The sequence below is a fragment of the Cyrtonyx montezumae genome, unplaced genomic scaffold, assembly GCF_038088225.1.
Source record: "Cyrtonyx montezumae isolate F1298 unplaced genomic scaffold, pur_monq_1.0 scaffold_8, whole genome shotgun sequence".
Taxonomy (NCBI): Eukaryota; Metazoa; Chordata; class Aves; order Galliformes; family Odontophoridae; genus Cyrtonyx; species Cyrtonyx montezumae.
The window spans coordinates 78682427-78702873 of NW_027072089.1; the positions used below are offsets into that span (position 1 = coordinate 78682427).

The 20447-nt window shown below is 43.5% G+C and overlaps 1 protein-coding gene across 2 annotated transcripts in view; it reads right to left on the reverse strand.

Annotated features, from left to right (window-relative positions):
- SLC22A23 (solute carrier family 22 member 23) overlaps positions 1-20447 on the reverse strand; it is an 89890-nt gene that overhangs the window by 9185 nt on the left and 60258 nt on the right. The window contains exons 4-8 of one of the 2 annotated variants that reach the window (XM_065753321.1): positions 16307-16475; positions 14013-14140; positions 7783-7872; positions 2726-2828; positions 590-822 (exon numbers count right to left, since the gene is read on the reverse strand). In XM_065753321.1, the coding sequence (XP_065609393.1) occupies positions 590-822; positions 2726-2828; positions 7783-7872; positions 14013-14140; positions 16307-16475 (723 nt within the window). The remainder of the gene's footprint in view (positions 1-589; positions 823-2725; positions 2829-7782; positions 7873-14012; positions 14141-16306; positions 16476-20447) is intronic. The other variant, XM_065753322.1, reaches the window with a different exon arrangement.

Below are 20447 nucleotides of genomic sequence, written 5' to 3' on the forward strand. Positions count from 1 at the left end.
GGGATTCATCCAGAACACAATTCCTCTTCTTAATTAATCTAAGGTAGCAAGTGTTTGGAGAATCCTTCACAAAAATCGAGCTGCTGAAGCTAAGCAGGTGTACTGCAAGTCAAATCCGAAAGAGGCAACAGAAACAGTCCCTGGTTCCTTATCTTTGCAATCCCTGGAGATGAGAGGACATCAACCTAAGCTGCATAACATTTTCCATCAATTCTATAAACATGTTAAAATCAGTTCTCCCCTAAGAAAAAAAACAGTGAGAGCAGAGAATCTTCATCCAAAATTTTACAGTGAATTGCTAACTGTGATGAAGTGTAAATCTCTGTACCTGTACAGTGCAAGGAAACATTGAAAGGGAGACTCCTATGGACACCTAATGATGTTCTACTTTAACTGATAAAGGGGGCGAAATATACTGTGAGTGACATTGCTGCTAACACCATCAGCAGGACAATATGGCACACAAGTCAGCCATGTTCCCACACAGCTACCTGGCTGTCAGACTCTCTGCCATCAACTGCTGTGACCATTTTAGCCCTACGTATCACACTCAACCTCCTGTGGTCTGAAAAGCTGATCTCCAACTTACAGTTCAGAAGGCCCAGCTGCAGAAGCGACGCCAGAGCTGTAAGGATCATAAAGAGCAGGAGCCCTCCTCTCCTCCCCAGGAACCCAACCACAGGGCACATGGCCAGGCAGGATGCCAGCGCAATCCCAGCCATGGTATAGTAGTCTGCATAGAAGTTCTGGGTAATGGTCATCTTCGCTTCGTGCCCCATCATGCTTTTTGCAAAACAGTGGTGAATGCCGTAGCCAGTCAGCCTAGGGAACAGGAAAGGGCAGCAGATCACCACCACGTACTGCAACATAATTCAACACAGGAACACACTCACGTGGGAGGCATTTCTGCTGTGAGAATACAACGCTTACTGCAAAAAGACCCACCTCTGACAAGACTTCCAGGTGCTATCATTAAATTAAGAAATGATTAAAATAATAACAACAAAAAAAAGCACCCTTATTCCAGCAGAAATTTGCAATCTACTGGCTTCGCTTGTACAGCCTTTGCTCAAGATCAGGACATGGTAAACTTTACAAGCCCTAACGTCACTCGGATGTGGTGCCACACTGCGCTGCACCAGCACGGCTTGGGCAGGAGGTCAATGCTCTCAACTCAACAGCCCCTGAGGCAGCAGCAGTGCCCCTGTGGGGAAGGGCCTCCTGCCCCAGCACCTACACCTGACAAACCTGATGCAAGCTCACATCACATCGATGGTGCCTCACAGAGCTGCAGACCCATGTCTCCAAAAATGAATGGCACCTGCATTACACTGATACACCTCTACCCTCCTGAGTGTCAGGAACTTGAAGTGTTTGTCAGTGTAAACTGAGTATTAATGTAAGCATAGAAACAGCTGGGGAATACACAATTGCTGAGCACATGACTACTCAGAGCCTGGGGAATTTTTCTTGCAACCGTGTGAAATCAACGCCACGGTTCAAGAATACTCTGCCCAGCACCGTGCTTCTCACCCAGCAACAAACAGCAGCACAGCTACCAGACAGCATACAGAAACATCACCTGCTTTGGGTATCTGGATAACTGACTCCTCCTCTAAGCAAAATATTAATCAGCAAAATCATTTTTTAATAAGAGAGCGGCATCAACCAGCTCCTATCTTCTCCCTTTCTTTTGTGAGCATGCACACATGCCTGCTAAGGTTGTTATTTAGGCCATGACCAATAAACCAGATAAGCGTATCATCCGTGCTTTGCTCCCCAGTCCACTTCCCCATGAATTACTCAAGTTATTTTAACTTGCTGAAACTGAAGACATTTATCTCCCTTATGGCATTCACTGTGCCTATTAGCAGGGGGGAAGGCTGCAGAGTAGGGCCACGAACCAGGAAAGAGAAACCCACGAGAGGACTATTGACTTCTAAGGAGAGTAGAGGACGTGCACATGTCCAGTCTGCTCCCATTTCTCACTGGAAAAATCTCAGACCCCAATTCAAACGGTCATTTTATATGAGAGAAAAATTAGAAAATCTCCTCTCCAAAAGCTGGGTTTGGTTAGAGGCTAAATTTGCAGCCCATCCACTTCCTTTTAACAGTGTGCTCAATTTTGGACAGGTCTCAAGAGACTGTAACCTGCAAAACTCTCAGGCAGAGGCCTCACTTTGCACATGTAAGCACGTGCAAGCTGAAGCTTCAGGCCATGGGCATCACATTGCTCTGTTCTTGATTTGGGAGAGCTGAAACAACTTTGCAGTTTGTTTTTGAGGCCACATCAAGGGCACTGTCGTACAAAGAAGCAAGTCTGTGTTTGCTGGTAAGCAACGTCTTCCTCTGTGACACAGCTATATCAGATGTAAACAACTCAGGCTTGTGCTCCTGTGGTATTAATGATTTCAAAAATCCCCTCCAGGATGCCAGCAGCAGATGTTTGCAAGTGTAAGCACATGGCTGCTTGAGCTCTGCAGTTCTGACAGCAATGCACTTGCAGTGTATCACTTGGGAAGATGTGTAGTGCTGCTGGCTGAAATGACCAACCATTTCCTACGCTTTGTCATACAAAATAGTTCCCCGCAACAGCTGGTGCTTTTCCATGGTCTTTATCAGAAATTCAAGCTCAGGATCCCACACTGGAGAACCCGTTTCCCATTGCTGCTTATAGTTCACCAACCACAAAAATACTCAAACAGAAACATGACATGGGACTTACGAGTTCACACACAATACCACAATGTTTTTCCACAGGTTTCTGGTTCCCACCACTTTGATAATGCAGACTTTCTTTGATCTCCTGGTGATCTCCTTTTCCAGCTCTGAAACAAAACAAACAAACCAAATTATTATGTAATTAATAATAGGATGAGAGGTAACGGCCTTAAGTTGCACCAAGAAAGGTTCAGGTTGGATATTAGGAAAAATTTTCCTCAGAAATAGTGGTAAAGCACTGGAATGAGCTGCCCAGGGAGGTGGTGGAGTCACTGTCCCTAGGGGTACTCAAGAACTGTGTGGACATGGTACTGAGGTGCATGGTCAGTGGGCATGGTAGGGGTGGATTGGTGTTTGGACTACATGACTGTAGTAATCTTTTCCAACTTTAATGATTCTATTCTTTCAGTGGTGAGAAAGAGAAGGAGCAGCTTAGTTTGTGAACTACAGATATCTCAGGGATGTTCTGGAGAGTAAGATACTGCCAGCAGTTACACTAATGCGAGTTACAAGAAGTTCATCTGCCTGCCTGAAGTCCACCCCAGGTTTTGCTCTTCTTCCAGGCTTCTCTCAGCAACCACCACCTTAGGGGTGAAGAACTGCCCAAGAGTCCCTTCAGACACCAGCCTTTCCCCAAATGAAAACATTTATCTAGAAAGCAGGCAGTATGGAATGTGGCTCCAGCAAGAACAATGCAAAATGTGCTGAAGAACTTCAGGGTTTTGCTGACTCCTAAACACTCCTGGGCAGCACCACTCTCATGGTGCTCTCTTTGCTCCCCAAGTTCTGTTGGAAGCCTTGTACATTTCTGCAACGCGCATCTGAAATCCGTTGAGAAGAACTGGAGTCCCAACCAGATCTGTTGGGGAATCTCTCAGTTTTCTCTAAAACCTGGATTTAAGCAAAGTGGTCGCAGCACTATGCCAGTCCATCCTCTTCTCCATCAAATAATTTAAATCATTTTGAAAGATGCCCCAAACAGAAGACTTTTCCTCAAGGGAGACGCCCTGAGCATCATCAGTGATTTTTCTGCATTTTAAAACTAAAGCTGTGTCACATCCTTAAACTGCTGGGCTAACTGCAAGACAACTTTTCTTTACAATGCTGTAGTAACACACAAACCTCTCAAATATTGCATCTGATACTCTCCACAGCGTAGGATGAAATGAAGGAGCTCAGTTCCCAAATATTGTTAGCTTAGAGACTGAAAGCAAACTCCATCCTAACCAGCATGCAGCTGAGCCACTGTTCCCAAGCTATGGGAAGTAGTTCAAGAAGCACGTGGATGTGGCACTGAGGGACATGGTGGGGATGGGTTGGCAACTGGACTAGGTGATCTTAGAGGTCTCTTCCAACCTGAATGATTCGATAATTCTAACACAGAAGAGCAGTGAGATGACCAGGAGAGGATGAAGCCTTCTGCAAGCAGAAGCCACAGCTACAAAGCAGAACCACAAAAACACTGTATCCCAGGAGTGCAAAGCAGAACTGTTTCTGAGCGCAAAGTCCTGTACTGCTGCTTTCCAGCCTGCTTCACAGCAGCAGCAGGACCCCGTTTCTGCACCCTGCATCCATTCCCTTTGTGCATGGGCAATCAGCCCGGTGTCCCCAGCCGCCCACACTGCACAACCCTGTTCTCTACTCTACTCACTGAACAGCAATCCCTTCAAGAGATGCAGGACAGAGAGAGAAAAAAATTAAAAAAAAAAAAAAAAGCAAACCACTAGGGAAAAATGAGATAGACCAACTCTAGTTTACAACCAAAACAAGAGATGCATTTGTCTGCTGTTACTGGAAAACAGCGTCATAAAAATAATAAACCAAAGAAACACTATTTAGATGCAAATAGTCACCCTGTTCACTGCTCACAGGTCACTCCTGGTCACCTATCTGCTGTAACTACAGGGAATGTTTCTGAGAAAAGAAATGAAATGTATTCCATTGCACTTAATGACTGTACTTAAGCGGGATATTACGGCGCTGGTCTCCTTATATCTGATAATATCCATTCTCCCAGCATCTATGCAGCGTGAGGCCCACAAAATCATAATAGCAGAGCTGAAGCAAAAGAGGAAATTGGCCAAATTAATATTTGCAAGACAGGAGCACCCAGCAGGCTCACCAATAGATCAGGGCTATCTTAAAAAAGAAAGCAATAAAAATGGTGGTACTTAATCTCAAAGAGCAAGGTCAAAATGATTTTTGTAGCAAGATTCTGAAAAGGATTAAACAGGAAGAAAATAATTCTGAACAACGAAAGTGGTTAGATAAGACAGCGTTGTAAAGTCTATTTGAGCCCGTGCCAAACCCTTTGCATTGAAATTGTCAAACAAAGCAGAAGAAAAAGCACAAGGCTTTGCAGAGCTTAACAGAGGATGGCTGCTTACTAGTTTGGCTCAAGAGAAACAACAATCACCACCCATACAATACACTGGGGCAGACTTCTCGTGGGCACGAGGATTCTCTCTCCGTTTGGACTTCCAAAGCAAAACATCTCCTCCTCAGTCAGCAGAAGACCGTTCCCAATGCCATGCTCTTTGGGCTTTCCCAGTTTGGTTGCCCGTGTTTCTCAAAAGTTATTTTTCATTGTCAGTCCGTGTTCTGTTGAGCCACAACTTTGTTAAATTAAATTAAGAGGACGCGATATACATATATAAAATCAGATGCTATTTCCATTCTTTGATGTAATGTTGGTGGAGCCTTTGGGCTCCCACCCCATCCACCTCCAAACCAAACATTTACAATAGTAAAAACATAACTGAGATTGCAACAAATGATGCATGTGACTGTGATGGGCCATCAGCAGCGCAGCACCATGGCCCTGGCAGCTCTTTGGCTGCCTGAACTTCACTGGTCAATGATATAAAAGTCAAGCCAACATCCATTAAAATCATGTGGAAGCAAACTATTGCTCTGTCAGTTACAGCAGGAAAATTCCTCCTCCCCAACCTTTTGTTTGATGAAGTTACCAGTTCAGAAGGAATTTGCATTAAACATTTCCATTCTGACTGATACACCAGAAAGGCGAGTGCGGAAAATTAAAAAAACATATTTCCCCATGTACTCAGAGTCCCATTATGAGCTTTCCCATACTCCAGAGCCCACACACACTGCAGGCTTCCTATTCAAGGACTCAGTAGGAAAACTGTCAGCATGCTAACTCTTCACGTCTCAGTGGAAATTAAAGCTATTCAGTAGGACATTCTGGCAGTCTCACAGGGAGGGGAACCCCATCGGCTTCCAGCGCTGCTGGATTCTCATGGGATCCTCCACATTTCAGGCTTTCAAAATTGTAAAGCATCTCTCAAGGCTTCAAATGAAGCCACCCATCTCCGCACTGCTTGGCAAAGGCAAAATGGACAAAGCTTGAAGCAAGCCTCTGAAAAAGGATGTCCAAGGTGACAAATGTCATATGATGATGGAGTGTCAGTGGATTTTTCTGGCTGCTAAGTGCTGCTGCCAGTAGTGTTTTGAACATGAAAAGAGCTATGGAAGCACAACAGAAAGGCTCCGTCGGTCCCCAGAGCTCAACAGCTCTGCAGCGAGAGGCAGACAGGGCTGAAATGCAGAGCTGAGCTATCTCCCCACAGTCCCACTGAGCTGCTCCCACTGGGAAGCAGGGCTGTCCATGCTTCCCAGGATTTCTATCTCCAGAAATTCATCTGTGCTCGCTTTTGTCTTCCTGATGTATTGTATTTTTGAAAAGCCTAACGTTGGAGGAGTATTGAAGGCTATCAAGTCACATACAGAAATTGTGAGCTGGGTAAAGAGCTGACTGATAGGTAGCAATGAAGGGCAGAAAAATGGGAGTTACAGCAGGATGGAGATTACTGCTGGGGTGACTTGTCTTATTCTCAAAAAAGAAAAAAACCAGTAATAATCTCGGTAGGGAATTTGGCAAAAAGCTTAGGAATGTGTCAGTGATGACTGCTGGTGACAGCGAGGTGCTATCAGCAGTTCAGCACAGAAATGGGACAGTAGAGATAAATGGATGAGCCCAAGACCATGTGTGCCAAAAGCAAGTTGGAAATGCAAAATACAACTCAGCAATTCAAGAGAAATGCTCCCACTGGAAGATAAGCTTTTAGCAAGGACTGTTCTGGTGCTTGATCACTAACTACCCGGCACCTGTATGTTGCATCCATAAAGTATTTCCAATTTAGACTTTGAAATACGGGCGCTCTTTGACAATTCTGGTCATCACTACTTGAGAAACTAAAGCTTCGGCAAAATGCTAACAGCATTTAAGATGGAATCTCAGGTAATCAGTGCGACTGCGTATCTCATTCACTACAACCACAAAGAACTGACTGCAGTAATTTGTTTCAATGCTTTGTTTCTAATTACAGTCAAAAAAAAAGGTGAGAAAAGCCAGACATAAGGTTGCCACTGCAATTTTCAGTTGCTCATATGCATTATGATACAGCACTTAATGAGATGATCACACATTAGTTTTCTCTTCCAAAACGTTCAGTGCAGTCAGAAAATGAGCAGCTACTAACAATATTCTCTACCCTTCTCATTCAAGATGTGCCCCTCTGCTTTATTGTTCAGACCTCACACTGAATACAGAATTGTAGCTTTCCTCAGAGACATTCTTACAGAGCTGACAGAATATACACGTACTTCATAAATATCAATGAAATTATCTCCATTGCTTTCTCGTAAGATTATTCCAGTTTTGCAATGCAGGGAGATGAAATGCAGAGGAATAGTGTCCAGAATGAGAAAAAAAACACTCAGCAATTTTAGGAGTACAGTTTGAGAAATATGAGCTCTGGGTTGCTCAGAATCCTCTGCATGCAATATTCATTGCAAGTATTGAGATAAACACTATCTTTCTGCAAACCAAGCCCCAGAAATACACACAATACAGACATACTGAAAAAACAATGATTGGTGACAAGTGGAAGAGCTTAATTGCAGGGAATTTTCTATCATTGTGCATGCACATCCCTGTTGGACACAGACACGAGTACAGCTTCTCAGGAGCTATTTATCTTAATTCCCCCAAGACTGCCCTCTTTCCTCTTGCAACCCTCTGGCTCATTCACTACACACCTTTCAAAGTCTGCAACAAATGAGGAACAGACAACAGCTTCATTCCCACAGCATCGTCCATCCTATGCACTGATTCATCCATCCTATGCCCTGTGAAAAAATAGGTTGTAGTCATGTTATTAAAGGCTGTATCATCATATCTTCATGTCAGGAGGTCAAGCAAGGGTTGCCCAGGCAACCTGACTTTTTGCATTTCTGAGAGCCTGACTTGTCAATGTTTACATTCTTCTAACCTTACCAACACTTTAAAAAAATAAAATAGAATCAAAGATTATCTCAAACGTCATTGTGTGGAGCTGTATCTGGGCCATTGTGTTTCAGGTACCCACCCTGGTGTTAAGGCTACCTGTGGCTGGAGCTATGGAGGAAGCCTAGGCACTCAGCAAGCAGAGTGGGCAGCAGAGGGGTGAGGCACACATTTTAGAAGCGGGTTTCACAGAAGAATGCTGAGACTGCATCCTTGGGCTTGACAACTTGCTCTGGAAGGAGGAAGAAGCAAATGGTCACAGCTTCTTTGGTCTTTGTGCCCTAGCTAGCTCTCCTTTCCTCTACAGCCATTAATGCCCCCTCGTTGCCTTTGCTTATGAATGTCACCTTCAACTATCTTTATAGTTTGCCCCCACAACTCTTTCTACTCCCCTATTCCCTCTCCTCTCTTAGCACTACTCTGGCTCCTGAGGTTTCCCCTCCTTGCCCCACATCCACGCCCTGCTCACACAGACAGTGAGAGCACCCGGGTCTGCTGCCAGCACTCCATGCCCAGCTCCCACTTAAATTCAGTCAAGCTTTAAGAAAAGCTGACCACCACCAGGTTCTCTATTCAATTTTATTTATTTTATTTTACAGCATATTTGGCTTTTCCCAGTGGCACCCTAAGGCACATCCTCAGAACAGGCTCTTCTAGCATTATCCCCTCTTCAAACCTCGTAGCTGTCAGGTCACTACTGTCTTCACAGGGATACAATGCATGCATAAACTCTTCTCCCACTTCTGTACAGCCAGCCAGCACAAGAGGACTTAGATTCATCAGTCTTACTCTTGTTGCTCACTATTTTTCCTGTATGTCATGTCTTGAAGGAGTTGCACAGACTCCATCAGCTGCCACTGGTGGACAACGGGACTGTCAGGAAAAATCGAGCTCCTTCTGAAAGCTGATCAGATATTCAAGACAGCAACAGAAACCACTGCCTGCTGGCTGGTTTCCTTTGACACAGAAATCTCTTTTGTCTGCAAGACTTAAAGGCAGCCTTTATTCCAACGGTTTGAACTGAATTTCCCACAATGTACCTGACTAACCCCTGGGACTTGCATGGAATATTTAAGTTTGGCACTCATAAACAGCTAAGAAATAGGATCTTGTAAAGGAACACATCCAACAGGTCTGTATGGAGTAGTATCACATGATGCTACCCTGTATTACTGAGCTAGGGAACTTGCTTTCTTCCTCTGCCTAATACACACCTGGCTCTTCATCCATCCCCAGTCTGTACATGGTACCATAGTTGTAGCTGTGGTGGCCTAAGGGTACAATCAAAGGGTTTTTTTTTTTTTTAGAGTTATTTTCTCATATTAAGAAAAAGAGACTGACACAGACATAAAGTGAACTTTTTTTTTTAATGCAAAGAAAAATCCCCTGAAAAACACAGCTTTCCTGATTGTAAGCAGCATTCACGTGCACGCACAATACTTGTTACCACCGTACACTTTTGTAATTACATCAATATTAATTCTTCAAGCTGCAAAAATAATTTTGACTTCTTCCACTGAATGGCTCTACCTCAGAAAGCAACGTCTACTTACTCTATGTCTGCAACAGCATTCTAGTGTGTTTTAATCTAGAGTTAAGCAAAAAAAAAAAAAAGCATTTTTTGCTATTCTGACAAATCAAGCAATCATTTCTTTCTGTTATTATATCTGACAACCAGGTAATTGCTGCCAGGACTTTCCCATCTGTGCATTCCCAACAGCACCTGCACACAGTGAGGGGAACTGGTGCACTGGAGACCAGTGTGCAGCAAGTGATCCTGGCCAACACACCTTAGAACAGCTGGTACTTTGGGATCTCCAATATCCCTAAACACTCTTTATTCCCACTCTTTAAGAAGTGCTTCCTTACCATTTACTTCACTAAAAATGACTGTTACAGAACTGAACTTGAATATCTCAACTTCAAAGGGTCCAATGAGGGTAAATCAAGTCTAACTCCTGGCACCACACAGCACCACCCAAAATTCAAACCCAGTGTCTGAGATCACTGTCCAGAAGCTTCTTGAACTCTGGCATTTGGGGCTGTGCCCTCCACCCTCACTGTCACAGACAACAGAGCTCAGACGTCTCTGCTCCCTGTGAGAGCTGCAGCCGCCATGAGGCCTCCCCTCAGCTCTGCTCCAGGCTGAACAGACCCAGAGACCTCAGCCACTCATACACCTGGCCCTCCAGGCCTCTCACCATCAATGCAGTCCTCTTTTGGATACTCTAACAGTTTTACAGTGCCCAAAATGACAATCAGTACTCAAGGGGAATGCAGTGTACCACTGCAGTGTAGAGTGGAAGCGTAGAGCTGCACTGAAAAACAAGTTTGTTCTGTGCTCTGCAAAGGAACAGAGAAGAGATGAGGAGGTTTTAGAGGAAACTGGCAGTGGAAAACCTACTAAATTAATATTACCAAAATATTTTATTAGCTCATGACTGAAGAAGGCTTTAGTCTGGGGATGTTTTGAAATATTTCTCAACAAAACTCTCAACAAAGCCTGCTTTATAAGTTACATTTCAAAATGCAGTGGGATAAAAATATTTATCAGGTAAAATTTTGAGACCAGAGAATAAGTGCATCTACTTTTCCTGCACTAAAGAAGAAAAATACAACTGCACAAACCACCAAATCTCCTCAAGGCAACAAATTGTTCATAGCTAAAATCAGAAGGTGTACCAATTGCCCCAGAAAAAAGCCCTTGACAAGGCAGCAACTTTTTTGTTTGTTCTGCAATTCAGAACCTTTATGTCCGTGGGGCAGGTCACAGAATTACTGAATGGCTTGGGTTGGAAGGGACCACAAGAATCTTTCCAATCTCCCTGCCACGGGCACTGTTGTCAACTGCTAGATCAAGTGCTAGATCAGAATGACTGGAGCCCCATCCAAGCTAGTCTTAAACACCTCCAGGGATGGGGCATCCATGTCGTCTCCGGGCAGCCTGTTCCAGCACCTTACCACTCTCTCAGCAAAAAACTTCCCCTGATACCTAATCTAAATCTTCCCTCCTTCCTTTAGTTTCCCCTTTGTACTGTTCATTAGCTACCCATGTAAAAAGTTTATTTTCCTTCTGTTTATAATCTCTCATTAAATACTTTGGAATACTATGGAAAGCCATAATGAAGTTGACCCTCATAGCAGCCTTTTCTTTTCCAGCCTGAACGAGCCTGGCTACTTCAGCCTGTCTTCACAGGAAAGGTGCTTCAGCCCTTCAGTCATCCTCATGACCCACCACTGAACCCAATCCAAAGCCCTGAAATCTCTCCTTGGTTGAGGGCCCCAGACATGGATGCAGGACAACAGTTGGGGCCTTATGAGGGGGGAGGAAAGGGGGACAATCCCCCATCCCTCCCCTGCTGGCCAACCCTCTTTTGATGCAGCCCAAGATACTCTTAGCCTTCTGAGCTGCAAGCACACTGCTGGCTTGTTTTATGTTTTTAATCTACCAGGACCACTAAATCCTTCTCAGCAGGGCTACTTTCAAGGATTCCTTCTCCCAGACTGTATGTATATATATATATACACATATATATATACACATATACACACACAGCAAAAAAACTTTTTTTCCTTTTCTTTCTCCACCTAACACACAGGCCACCTGTCTACAGTGCAAAGAGGCTGCAGAAGGTTGGTCTCCACTATGTGTAACATAACCAAATGGAGGAGTAAAAGTTCTCCGGAAGGGAAAATACACCTGTTCACTGCTTGGACCACAATTCAAAATTGCATTTTCTTCCATCCCAGAAATACTTCACCCACTTGAATGTTAATTTTTTCTATTACAGAACCGCTATCACCTACCAAAATGTATACACACACAACTGCAGTAATGATCTATTAAAACAGGATATGCTAATTTGGCTGATACAGGTGAGTAGAATTACACGGGGGTTTCTAGCTAGATGAGACTGTATAGGACAGCACACTGAGTAACTCAGTCACACAATGCTATCACCAATACTAAATGGCAACACAATGGATCTAAACTAAAGCAAAATGATTTCCAGCCATTTCAGAGAGCAAAACAAATGACAAAATCCCTCTCCATGCAGACAGGAAAGCTCAGCAATAGATTTAAGCAGAAATAGGAGTTACCAGCATCAGGCTGAATGGCATCCTCTGTCACAGACAAATACAGGCTTTTTGACCATTCCTTGCTACAGCAATGACGTTTTTGTGATTACAGCACACAAAAACAGGAATTTCCTTTCTTCTGTTTATAGACCCACCAAGACACATATAGATTGTGGTTTGATCAGATCCTTCACTCAGGAATTCTACTTTTCACATGTCCCACTATCAATGCCCATATACACCTACAAAGAGAGAAGACCTTTGAAAAATCTTTAGTTAAGCTAATTTAATCCATTTGGTACTGCTCCCCTTTTATTTAATGTTTCTAGAAAAATAAAGCAACATTCTATAGCTAGGTTAGGGGACCTTAACATGTGGGGCTGCAGAGAGAGTTTAAAAAGACAAAGATGAAAAAAAATACAGATAAAAACCCACCTCACACCAAAGGAAAAAAAAATCCAGCATCAGCAGTGGCAGAACTATGCAGTAGACTTAAGAAGGTGTACAAAAGGCAATGTACTACAACTATGATATCTAAATGTATTTGCAGGCAGAGTCCATACCACTAAGATGTACAATAACACTGTTTTACACATGAAAGGGAGTCTCCCCCAAGGGGAGTGCGGCTCTACCATGAAACTGCTGGAAAAAGTAATTGCTCACAATTAATAGTCATAAAACTATTTGATACTTAGAACTCCTCCATTGATAATGTAACTATAAATAGCTTAAATAAATCCTTCTAGCACCAGGATGCGTCTTTATCATTTTCCTTAAAGGAAACTCAAGTAATTATTTTTCCCCTAAAAATACACTTTATTTTGTCTGCAAACTCATGAAGCTAAGTAGCTGAGAAAGGCCAAACTTATACTTGGTTGTGAGTCTCCAAGTCTAATTGTGAGATGTTTCATTGCCTCTGAACCACATTTTCTCCAAGTCCTTCCATCTACCCTGAGGAAGATCTGCAGAACAAAGATAGGGGCTGCTCCACACCTTGAGCTTTTCAGAACTTTATCAAGAAAATGCCGTTTACATTGCACAGCCATGTTGTGTGGATGTATATCCAAGAAACTTCAGACATGCAATTCACATGCAAACAAGATAATTAACACAGATCTGCCAGCTCGGCTACAACAGAAATCACAGCACGGGGCTTGGTATGACCATGAAGCTGAAGCACAGATCCAACTGACCTCAGCTACTCCAGAGACCCTTGACAGTGAGCACCAGCAAAGTATAGAAAGCACCATTTCTAACAGTGGGCAGGGGTGCAGGTGATTTACGCCAGCAACCCCTTGGGTCAGGGTAGGTATGGGATGAAACAATGAAAAAATCAACCCAAAACATGTCCACAGTTTTTTGATGACTAAACAGTCTTAAAAGACTTAAAGAGAGCAAAATGGTTATCTATGTGCACTATCAAGCCTCTAGGATCTGAAGCCCCCAGGACAGCACTGCTCAGATGGCACAGGAGCAAGATTTTAGTGAGTAATAGGATGTGAATTGGTTCTGCCATGGGGCTGATGTTTTAGAAATTGTGTCTCGGGCGCTGCCACTTCACCCATCTCTGTGTGATGGGCAGCACCTCAGCCAGAAGCTTCCTTAGAACAGTTTCCAGAGGCACACCAAGCTGACACGCTGCAGCCATGGTAAAATTATTCAAAAGATGTTCCTAAAAGCACACAGAACTGCCAGATGAGATTGTCATTACTAGGACTGCTCATCAGGCTGAGTCATTTTAAATATGGTTCTGGACTTCAGAGCAGCTTTTCAAGAAAAACAAAATTAATTAATAAATGGAATGTCTTTCACAGGCAGCAAATAGACTGTCCAACTCTGGATAATAACTTTAGAAAGCAATTTCATCTGAGTGGACAGATCCACGAGTGCCTGCTGTACTCACCAGGCACCACTCCTTTGATGTCGCTCTCCGCATTCATCCTGTTCTTGCGGGTGAGCTGCAGGATAAGTTCCTTGGACGCCTCAAACTGCTGCGTAGCCATCAACCACCGGAGGGACTCTGGGAAAACACTTCAGAGATGGAAAACACGTTAAGGTCACTCCAAGTTTCTGCCAGAGGAAAAGTATAGCAGTTAGCTGCTCATTTAAGTATTTGCAGGTAATACTGCTATTTTCAAGAAGTGGAAAAATCATCTGTTTAAAAAAAGTAAGAGGAAAAAAACACTCAAGAGTATGAGAATTGGTGACATTCACTTTTACACTGATTGACAAACGATACAGGAACCATCCCATCACCTTGAGAAAGGACATATTAGAATTTTATTAACACATTAGAGGAGTTCTATCTATTAATACCCCTGTGAAAGAACAGGGAAAAGGAGGAAGCACTGTGTGCAAGGGACATTTGCTGCCAGGCAGGGAATAGATGAGCAGTGCAGTTACACAGGATAATTCAGGCCACAGAAGGAAAGCATGTGACTGAAGTGATCTGAATTCTCTTGTAAAGATGGAGATAGAAAAGTGAAAAATTACTTTCCAGGATTATAACAGAACAGAATATTTTAATTTTTAAACACGTAAAAAAATTTTCTTCCTCACATGCAGATTTTAAGGCATTTTTTTAATAGAGGTCAGTATGGTCTATGCACCAGGCAACATTCAGTCACTGCTATAAAAGTTTCTCCCAGTAAAGACAGCATTATATTAATTGAGTTGCCTTAGAAGTGTACACATAAATGCAAATACAGTCATAAAATAAAAGAGTTTATTTTTCATCTGCTTGTTCCCCTCAAGAACTGACATTCACCTGAATCTCCAGCTTAATTCTCTCCTATTTGTTTTTCAGGTAAGTTCATTTTATTTTCATTTAAAACAAACAAACAAACCACCACCACCAACAACAACAAAAAGCAACACCAAATAAATATAGATATAAAAAAAAACACCAAAAAAACTCACCAATCAACCACCACCACTCTACACTTCCATTAATACTGATGTTTTCAGAATGGACGTATTTTTTTCCACTTGCTTTGGCCTCATTTTCAGTCATTTTCTGATAGACCTTTCTAAGAATGAATTTATCAGCTTCTTTTAACTTCAAATATACAGTAAACCTCATATTTCCTTCACAGGGCACTGACCCTTGCTACAAATGCTGCCCCAGCTCTTCTAAGTAGTGGAACAGTCAAATGTACTGTTAGGTTACTACTTTTTAAGGCTGGTGCAATTTGAACCTCACCCTTAGCAATACTTTATCTGATAAAGTATACATAACATGTGAGTGTAGTTATTTACACGTACCACAGAATAACTGAACAGCTGTCCTAACCAGAGCCCATTTCAGCAAATGCAAAATCCCCAGGCAATGCAAGCTCTGCTACTTTGCCTATTACTCCTGTGTGTCATAACACATGTGATCTAAGTGGGACTGTTCTCTGCCTGTCCCGCCCACCCAAAACACCACTAAGCTCTTGAAGATTTGGAAACAAGTTCTGGCATTTGCTATTAAGTGTGTTCCCTTGTGATGAGGTCCCTGATGAAGTTCTGGTGGGGATAGGGCCCCCCACTTCCCCAGGACAGGCAGCACCAGGCCTGGAGCCCTTTGCCAAAGCACAGCCTGCAGGGCTGGCAGTGAAGAGCAGAAGGAGCCGGGACAGAGAAGTGACCTGTGGGAGTGCTGCGAGCGCAGGCTGGCTGCCTGGCTGCCAACCTGGCACACAGTAACATGGGCAAAACCTAGCAGGGAGGCTCAGAGCTGGCTGCCTCATGCACACACAGGGCCCAGCTGTAATACTCACGAGCGGAAGTGTGTTATTTTTAACCTACATGGGCTAACTGAGGCCAAAAGAATGAACAGCTACTGCCCAGAACCACAGTGCAGGTTTAAGGAGAAAATTAAGCCGTGCAGACACAAGTTGAAGCAGTAAGGCTGGAGCACATCCTTTTGCACCTTTGAAGCGAAAGCAACTGACAGAGAAATTATAAAGTACAACTTTCAGCCCAACAGAGCACTCATCTACTGAGTCCCGACACACCAACATATAAAAATAATAGCTACTACAGCAATGTATTAAAGTTATTTCTTCTTACTTCACAGTCAAAACTTTGCACAAGGTGAGTAGAAAAACAAGGGCATGATTTATATGCATGGGGAAGCACCCTTAGTTCCAAGCACCTCAAGTCCAGCGTTAGGAACTTGTGCTGCCTTTGATCTGAGGGGGAAGAAATACTTACACCCAGTAGAGCAGCATCAGCAGGAAGGGGCAGATGATGACAGCCTGGAGGACCTGCCAGTCCCTGCAGAGAGCAGCCAGTCCCGGCATCAGGAACTGCCCCGCCATTTCAATGAAACTCGCCACCATGGTGATCATGAACCGGTGCGCAGGAGGGCAGAGCTCTATCCCTGAAACACAGAGCACATGCAGTGCATTACAGCACCTCCCCACAGTTTCATGAAATTCCACAGACTTAATATTGAGACTTTAGGCCAGAGGTATGCATGATCCCACAAATCCCGTTTCCTCATGTATTTGGGCTTCAAATACCCTCGCAGTATTAAGGAAGCTCATTAGCAGCTGGCTGTGGTGCTAACATACGCAACTTCCATGCACCTTCTCCAGACGTGCTGCATCCCTGATTGTCAGCCTGCACCTCCCCCTCCAAAAAAATAAACAAAAATACACACATTTAATGAGATTAGAGGACAGAACATGACCCACAGATTTCATGTAGAGCCATTTTGCAATTCTCAGATACAAGACCCCTTCCCAATCAGTCTGCTGGAGGCAGGATCCCAGCTCCTGTGGGATGCCACCTACATACAGCCCGACTCAGCTGGTTTTTGCTGAGTGGGCTGTCTCTGGGTTTGGCTTTTGTTTTCATAAGAACTAGTTTTGAATAACTTTCAAACAAGATGGTCTTATAACTGCGTTATCCTGTCCCACATCCTTCCTTTTGTTTTGGACCAAATTACCTCCTTCACTGCTAACACTGGTTGTTTCAGCTGCCCTGTGACAAGTGATGCCAGTAGCTTAAAAGCTTCCTTAAATCCTGAACTCTGGCTACCTTTATTCAGTCTTCAGAAAATAAGATGAATTTACCAGAAAGGTGGCTTTTTCTTGAGAAGAAACAGCATTAAAATTGGACTGCCTTTTCCAAATATATCCAAATAATGCTTTCATTAGTAGGAATACAATAGAACTTCGTTTCATATTTCTCACTTGCCAACATTCACTTCTATGGATTAACAACCAAGCACAATAAACCCTCCACAACTGTTGTGCAGTATGCTGATACAGAAACACAAGCTTGTAACACTCATGATGTGTTGCTGTCAGCACCAGTGTTTTTTCTTGGGACATTTCCTATGGTTATTTTTAAATTATGATTTAGTGGCTGTTAAAATTGTAACTGAAAAGCTGTAAGACAATAGGAAGAGAAGACAGCTGCTCATTCATTCACTCTCTCATCTATAGGTCCTGAACAAGCTATCGCTGTAACACAGATCAAAACTCACTGACCAGGAACTGGCTGCCTGCAGATCAAATATAGGATTAGGCACCACATGCTGTTTGTTTCCTTTTCTTTCGGGCAGTGGCAAAAACCACTGATCCCTTTTTTGCCAGCACAAAAGGGAAATGCATCTGTTGCGAGGCAGCCCAAATTTTCATTAGCTTAACCACAAACACAGCAGCTTTGGAAAATGAAGGGAGAAAAAAAAAACCCTCAAAGACTCTCACTTGCTATAAAGAGCTTTTACATTTTAATTAGGGAAATGAGATTAAAACGCAGAACTTATTATGACATTAATACGGCTTCAATCTTATTAATGAAGTATCCCAAGCCTCAGCAATTCTTTTAATTGTGCAAAGAGGTCACTTCCGTTTTATTCTCCTGATCTCAGGTAGAAGTGTTTCTGTTTGTTTCCCTATGCCTTCAAGTCACAGTCATTCATGCTCCAGTATGCCTCCACGTAGTGCAAGGATGACTTCTGTTGCTATAGAAACAGGAAGTCAGCATTGGATAGGTGAGACTTTGGCCTTTCAGTCGCCTTGCTCAGGTTGGTACAGGATAACAAAAATTAACTGAGACAAGAACAACTTTTTCATGAAGTCAAGAAGAGGCATCAAAATAAGAAAGTGATGTGGTTCCGAGTCACTGGTGCACGTGCCATTGTATAGATCAGAACTCACTTCAGGGGCAGTCTGGAATCTGTTTTCTGGACAGTCACGAGCACATCATCAGTTTTTGACTTTTCCTCTGGAAGAGTTGAATAGGGGAAAATAAGTCCCTGCTGTAGTTGGGTGAGCATGACCTTCAAGCGCCATCAGCAAGTGCTCTGCTTAAATGAAATATCACTCTGTTGAAATGTTCTACATATCAGGACAGTCTACTGACTTTCCACAACCTCTGCCTTCGATTTGATACAATAAAATATTCAGCACTGCTGTTTTTAGCAAGCATTTAGGCTTTTTCCAGTCAGGCTTTTTCCAGCCCTGACAGTAAAGCCACTGCAGCACCTCTATGCAGGATGAGCAAGGGCTTCCTTATGCTCTCACCAGTGCAGCAACGTGGTCCACCCAGTTCACACAAGGCATTAAAACTCATATGAAATCACTGTGAGGTAGGGATCAGCTCTCTGGCAATAGTGCACACTCTCAGTGCACAGCTCAGGCTCAGGTGGGAAACACAGAAATGAAAGGCAGAACTCTGCTTTGGGATCCTCTCTGTGTGTCATCCCAATATGGAAATGGCCAAATCAACCAACACCAGCCTTACAGTCTGCAAACCTGCCACACAGAGAGAATGTGAACCATGCCCTTCTGACAAGGGCATCAACCACTTTTGGTGTCTGCTTGCTGCACTCAGAGTAACTCCATGCCTAAACACATAGGAAATGTGCCCTGACATTGAGGGAACAGCACCAGGCCCAGACACATTGCTACAGTCAGCTTCAGGCAGTAACCTGCCTGATGATGAACAAAACCATAGTGACAGGTGTGAGAAGAGCAAATGAGCAGGCACCAGAAGAAGGCAGAGCATGGGACTGGCACACGTCCATCATGCCAAACGCAGCCCTTCTGCAACTTCACCCAGGTGAAGTATGGAGAAAGGACAAAGCTAAAGGTATCAAGATGTGAAGAACATGACTCCAGTCATAAATTATCATGACCAAGAGGGAAAAAAGAATATGAAAGACCCAAATTGGGTTGTTGCTCTCTGACAAGAACAGCCTCTGGGATGTGATGAGGGCTCAGCAGCCACTGCCTCGTGTCCTCTGTGTTACACAGACAACGAAGACATAACACATACTGGTGACTGTGAGTGCAGGGATGCAAAATTGTGCATGAAAGAAATGCATGAGAGAATGACCGTGATTGTGCAAAATCAACCCACTGAGAAACATTAGGAAAATAAAAGTAAAATCACTTTGTCCTTCTGTAAAGGACAACTGTGTTATTTAGAAATCTCATGGGAATTTTTTTTCAAATATTAACCAAGGGAATAAGAACCACAGCAGCAACACTGGCTGCTCCCAATGGCAAAGAACAAGCTCAAGAAAAGGATATTCAAGTGAACAGTTTTTGGTGTACTAACTATGAGGACAGATTTCAGAGCGCTCAGAACTCCACTGCTGACTCACACAGTGGCCTTCTTGCTACCCTCCAGCTTGGCAGCAATGGCCCTGCTTGATTCCTAACACTGCAACATGCATTCCTAGCATGTTTTAAGCCATTAGTCCAAAAAGTTTTCACTTTTTTAAAATCCGTTTTGGAAACCTAGATACAGTTAGCTAAAGGCAATGGGGCTTTAGGCTGTTCACACAAAAATGATCTGCCTTCCCAACAGCTCACCAAAAAGGCTCAGACTTACATAAAAGGGCAGCACTGTTCCACATGGCCCTGCACTGCTGGCAAGGTTTACAAGGCTGGAGGGCTGGCAGCTCAGGTGAGAGGAGGGAGCTCATGGGAGACTGCAGAGGAGATGGACATGCAGACAGGCAACCATGGAGGAGGAAGGACTACATTAACACTAGGCTGACATCAGCTCCTGCAGCTACAGGGCACGGCCCCAAACCTGCTGAGTGGACTGGTAAGGGACAAAGGGTCAAACCCTGCCTTTCTTGGTTGGTCTTAGCCTTGTGCACTGGTAGCGGGCCTCATTTGTTCTCAAAGGCTGACGTTTATGCTCATAGGACATTTGCACAAGGATGAACAGCAAAGACTTAAATTTTAAAAAGAAAAAAAAAGTAGTAAGTCATTTGCAACTAATACATCAAGAGGGAAAAAAGGTTAAGTCACACAGCCTGAACAACTCTTTAGCATTCACTCACTCGTCTCCTGTCCCAAAACACAAAGCAATTCTCTTAACTCAG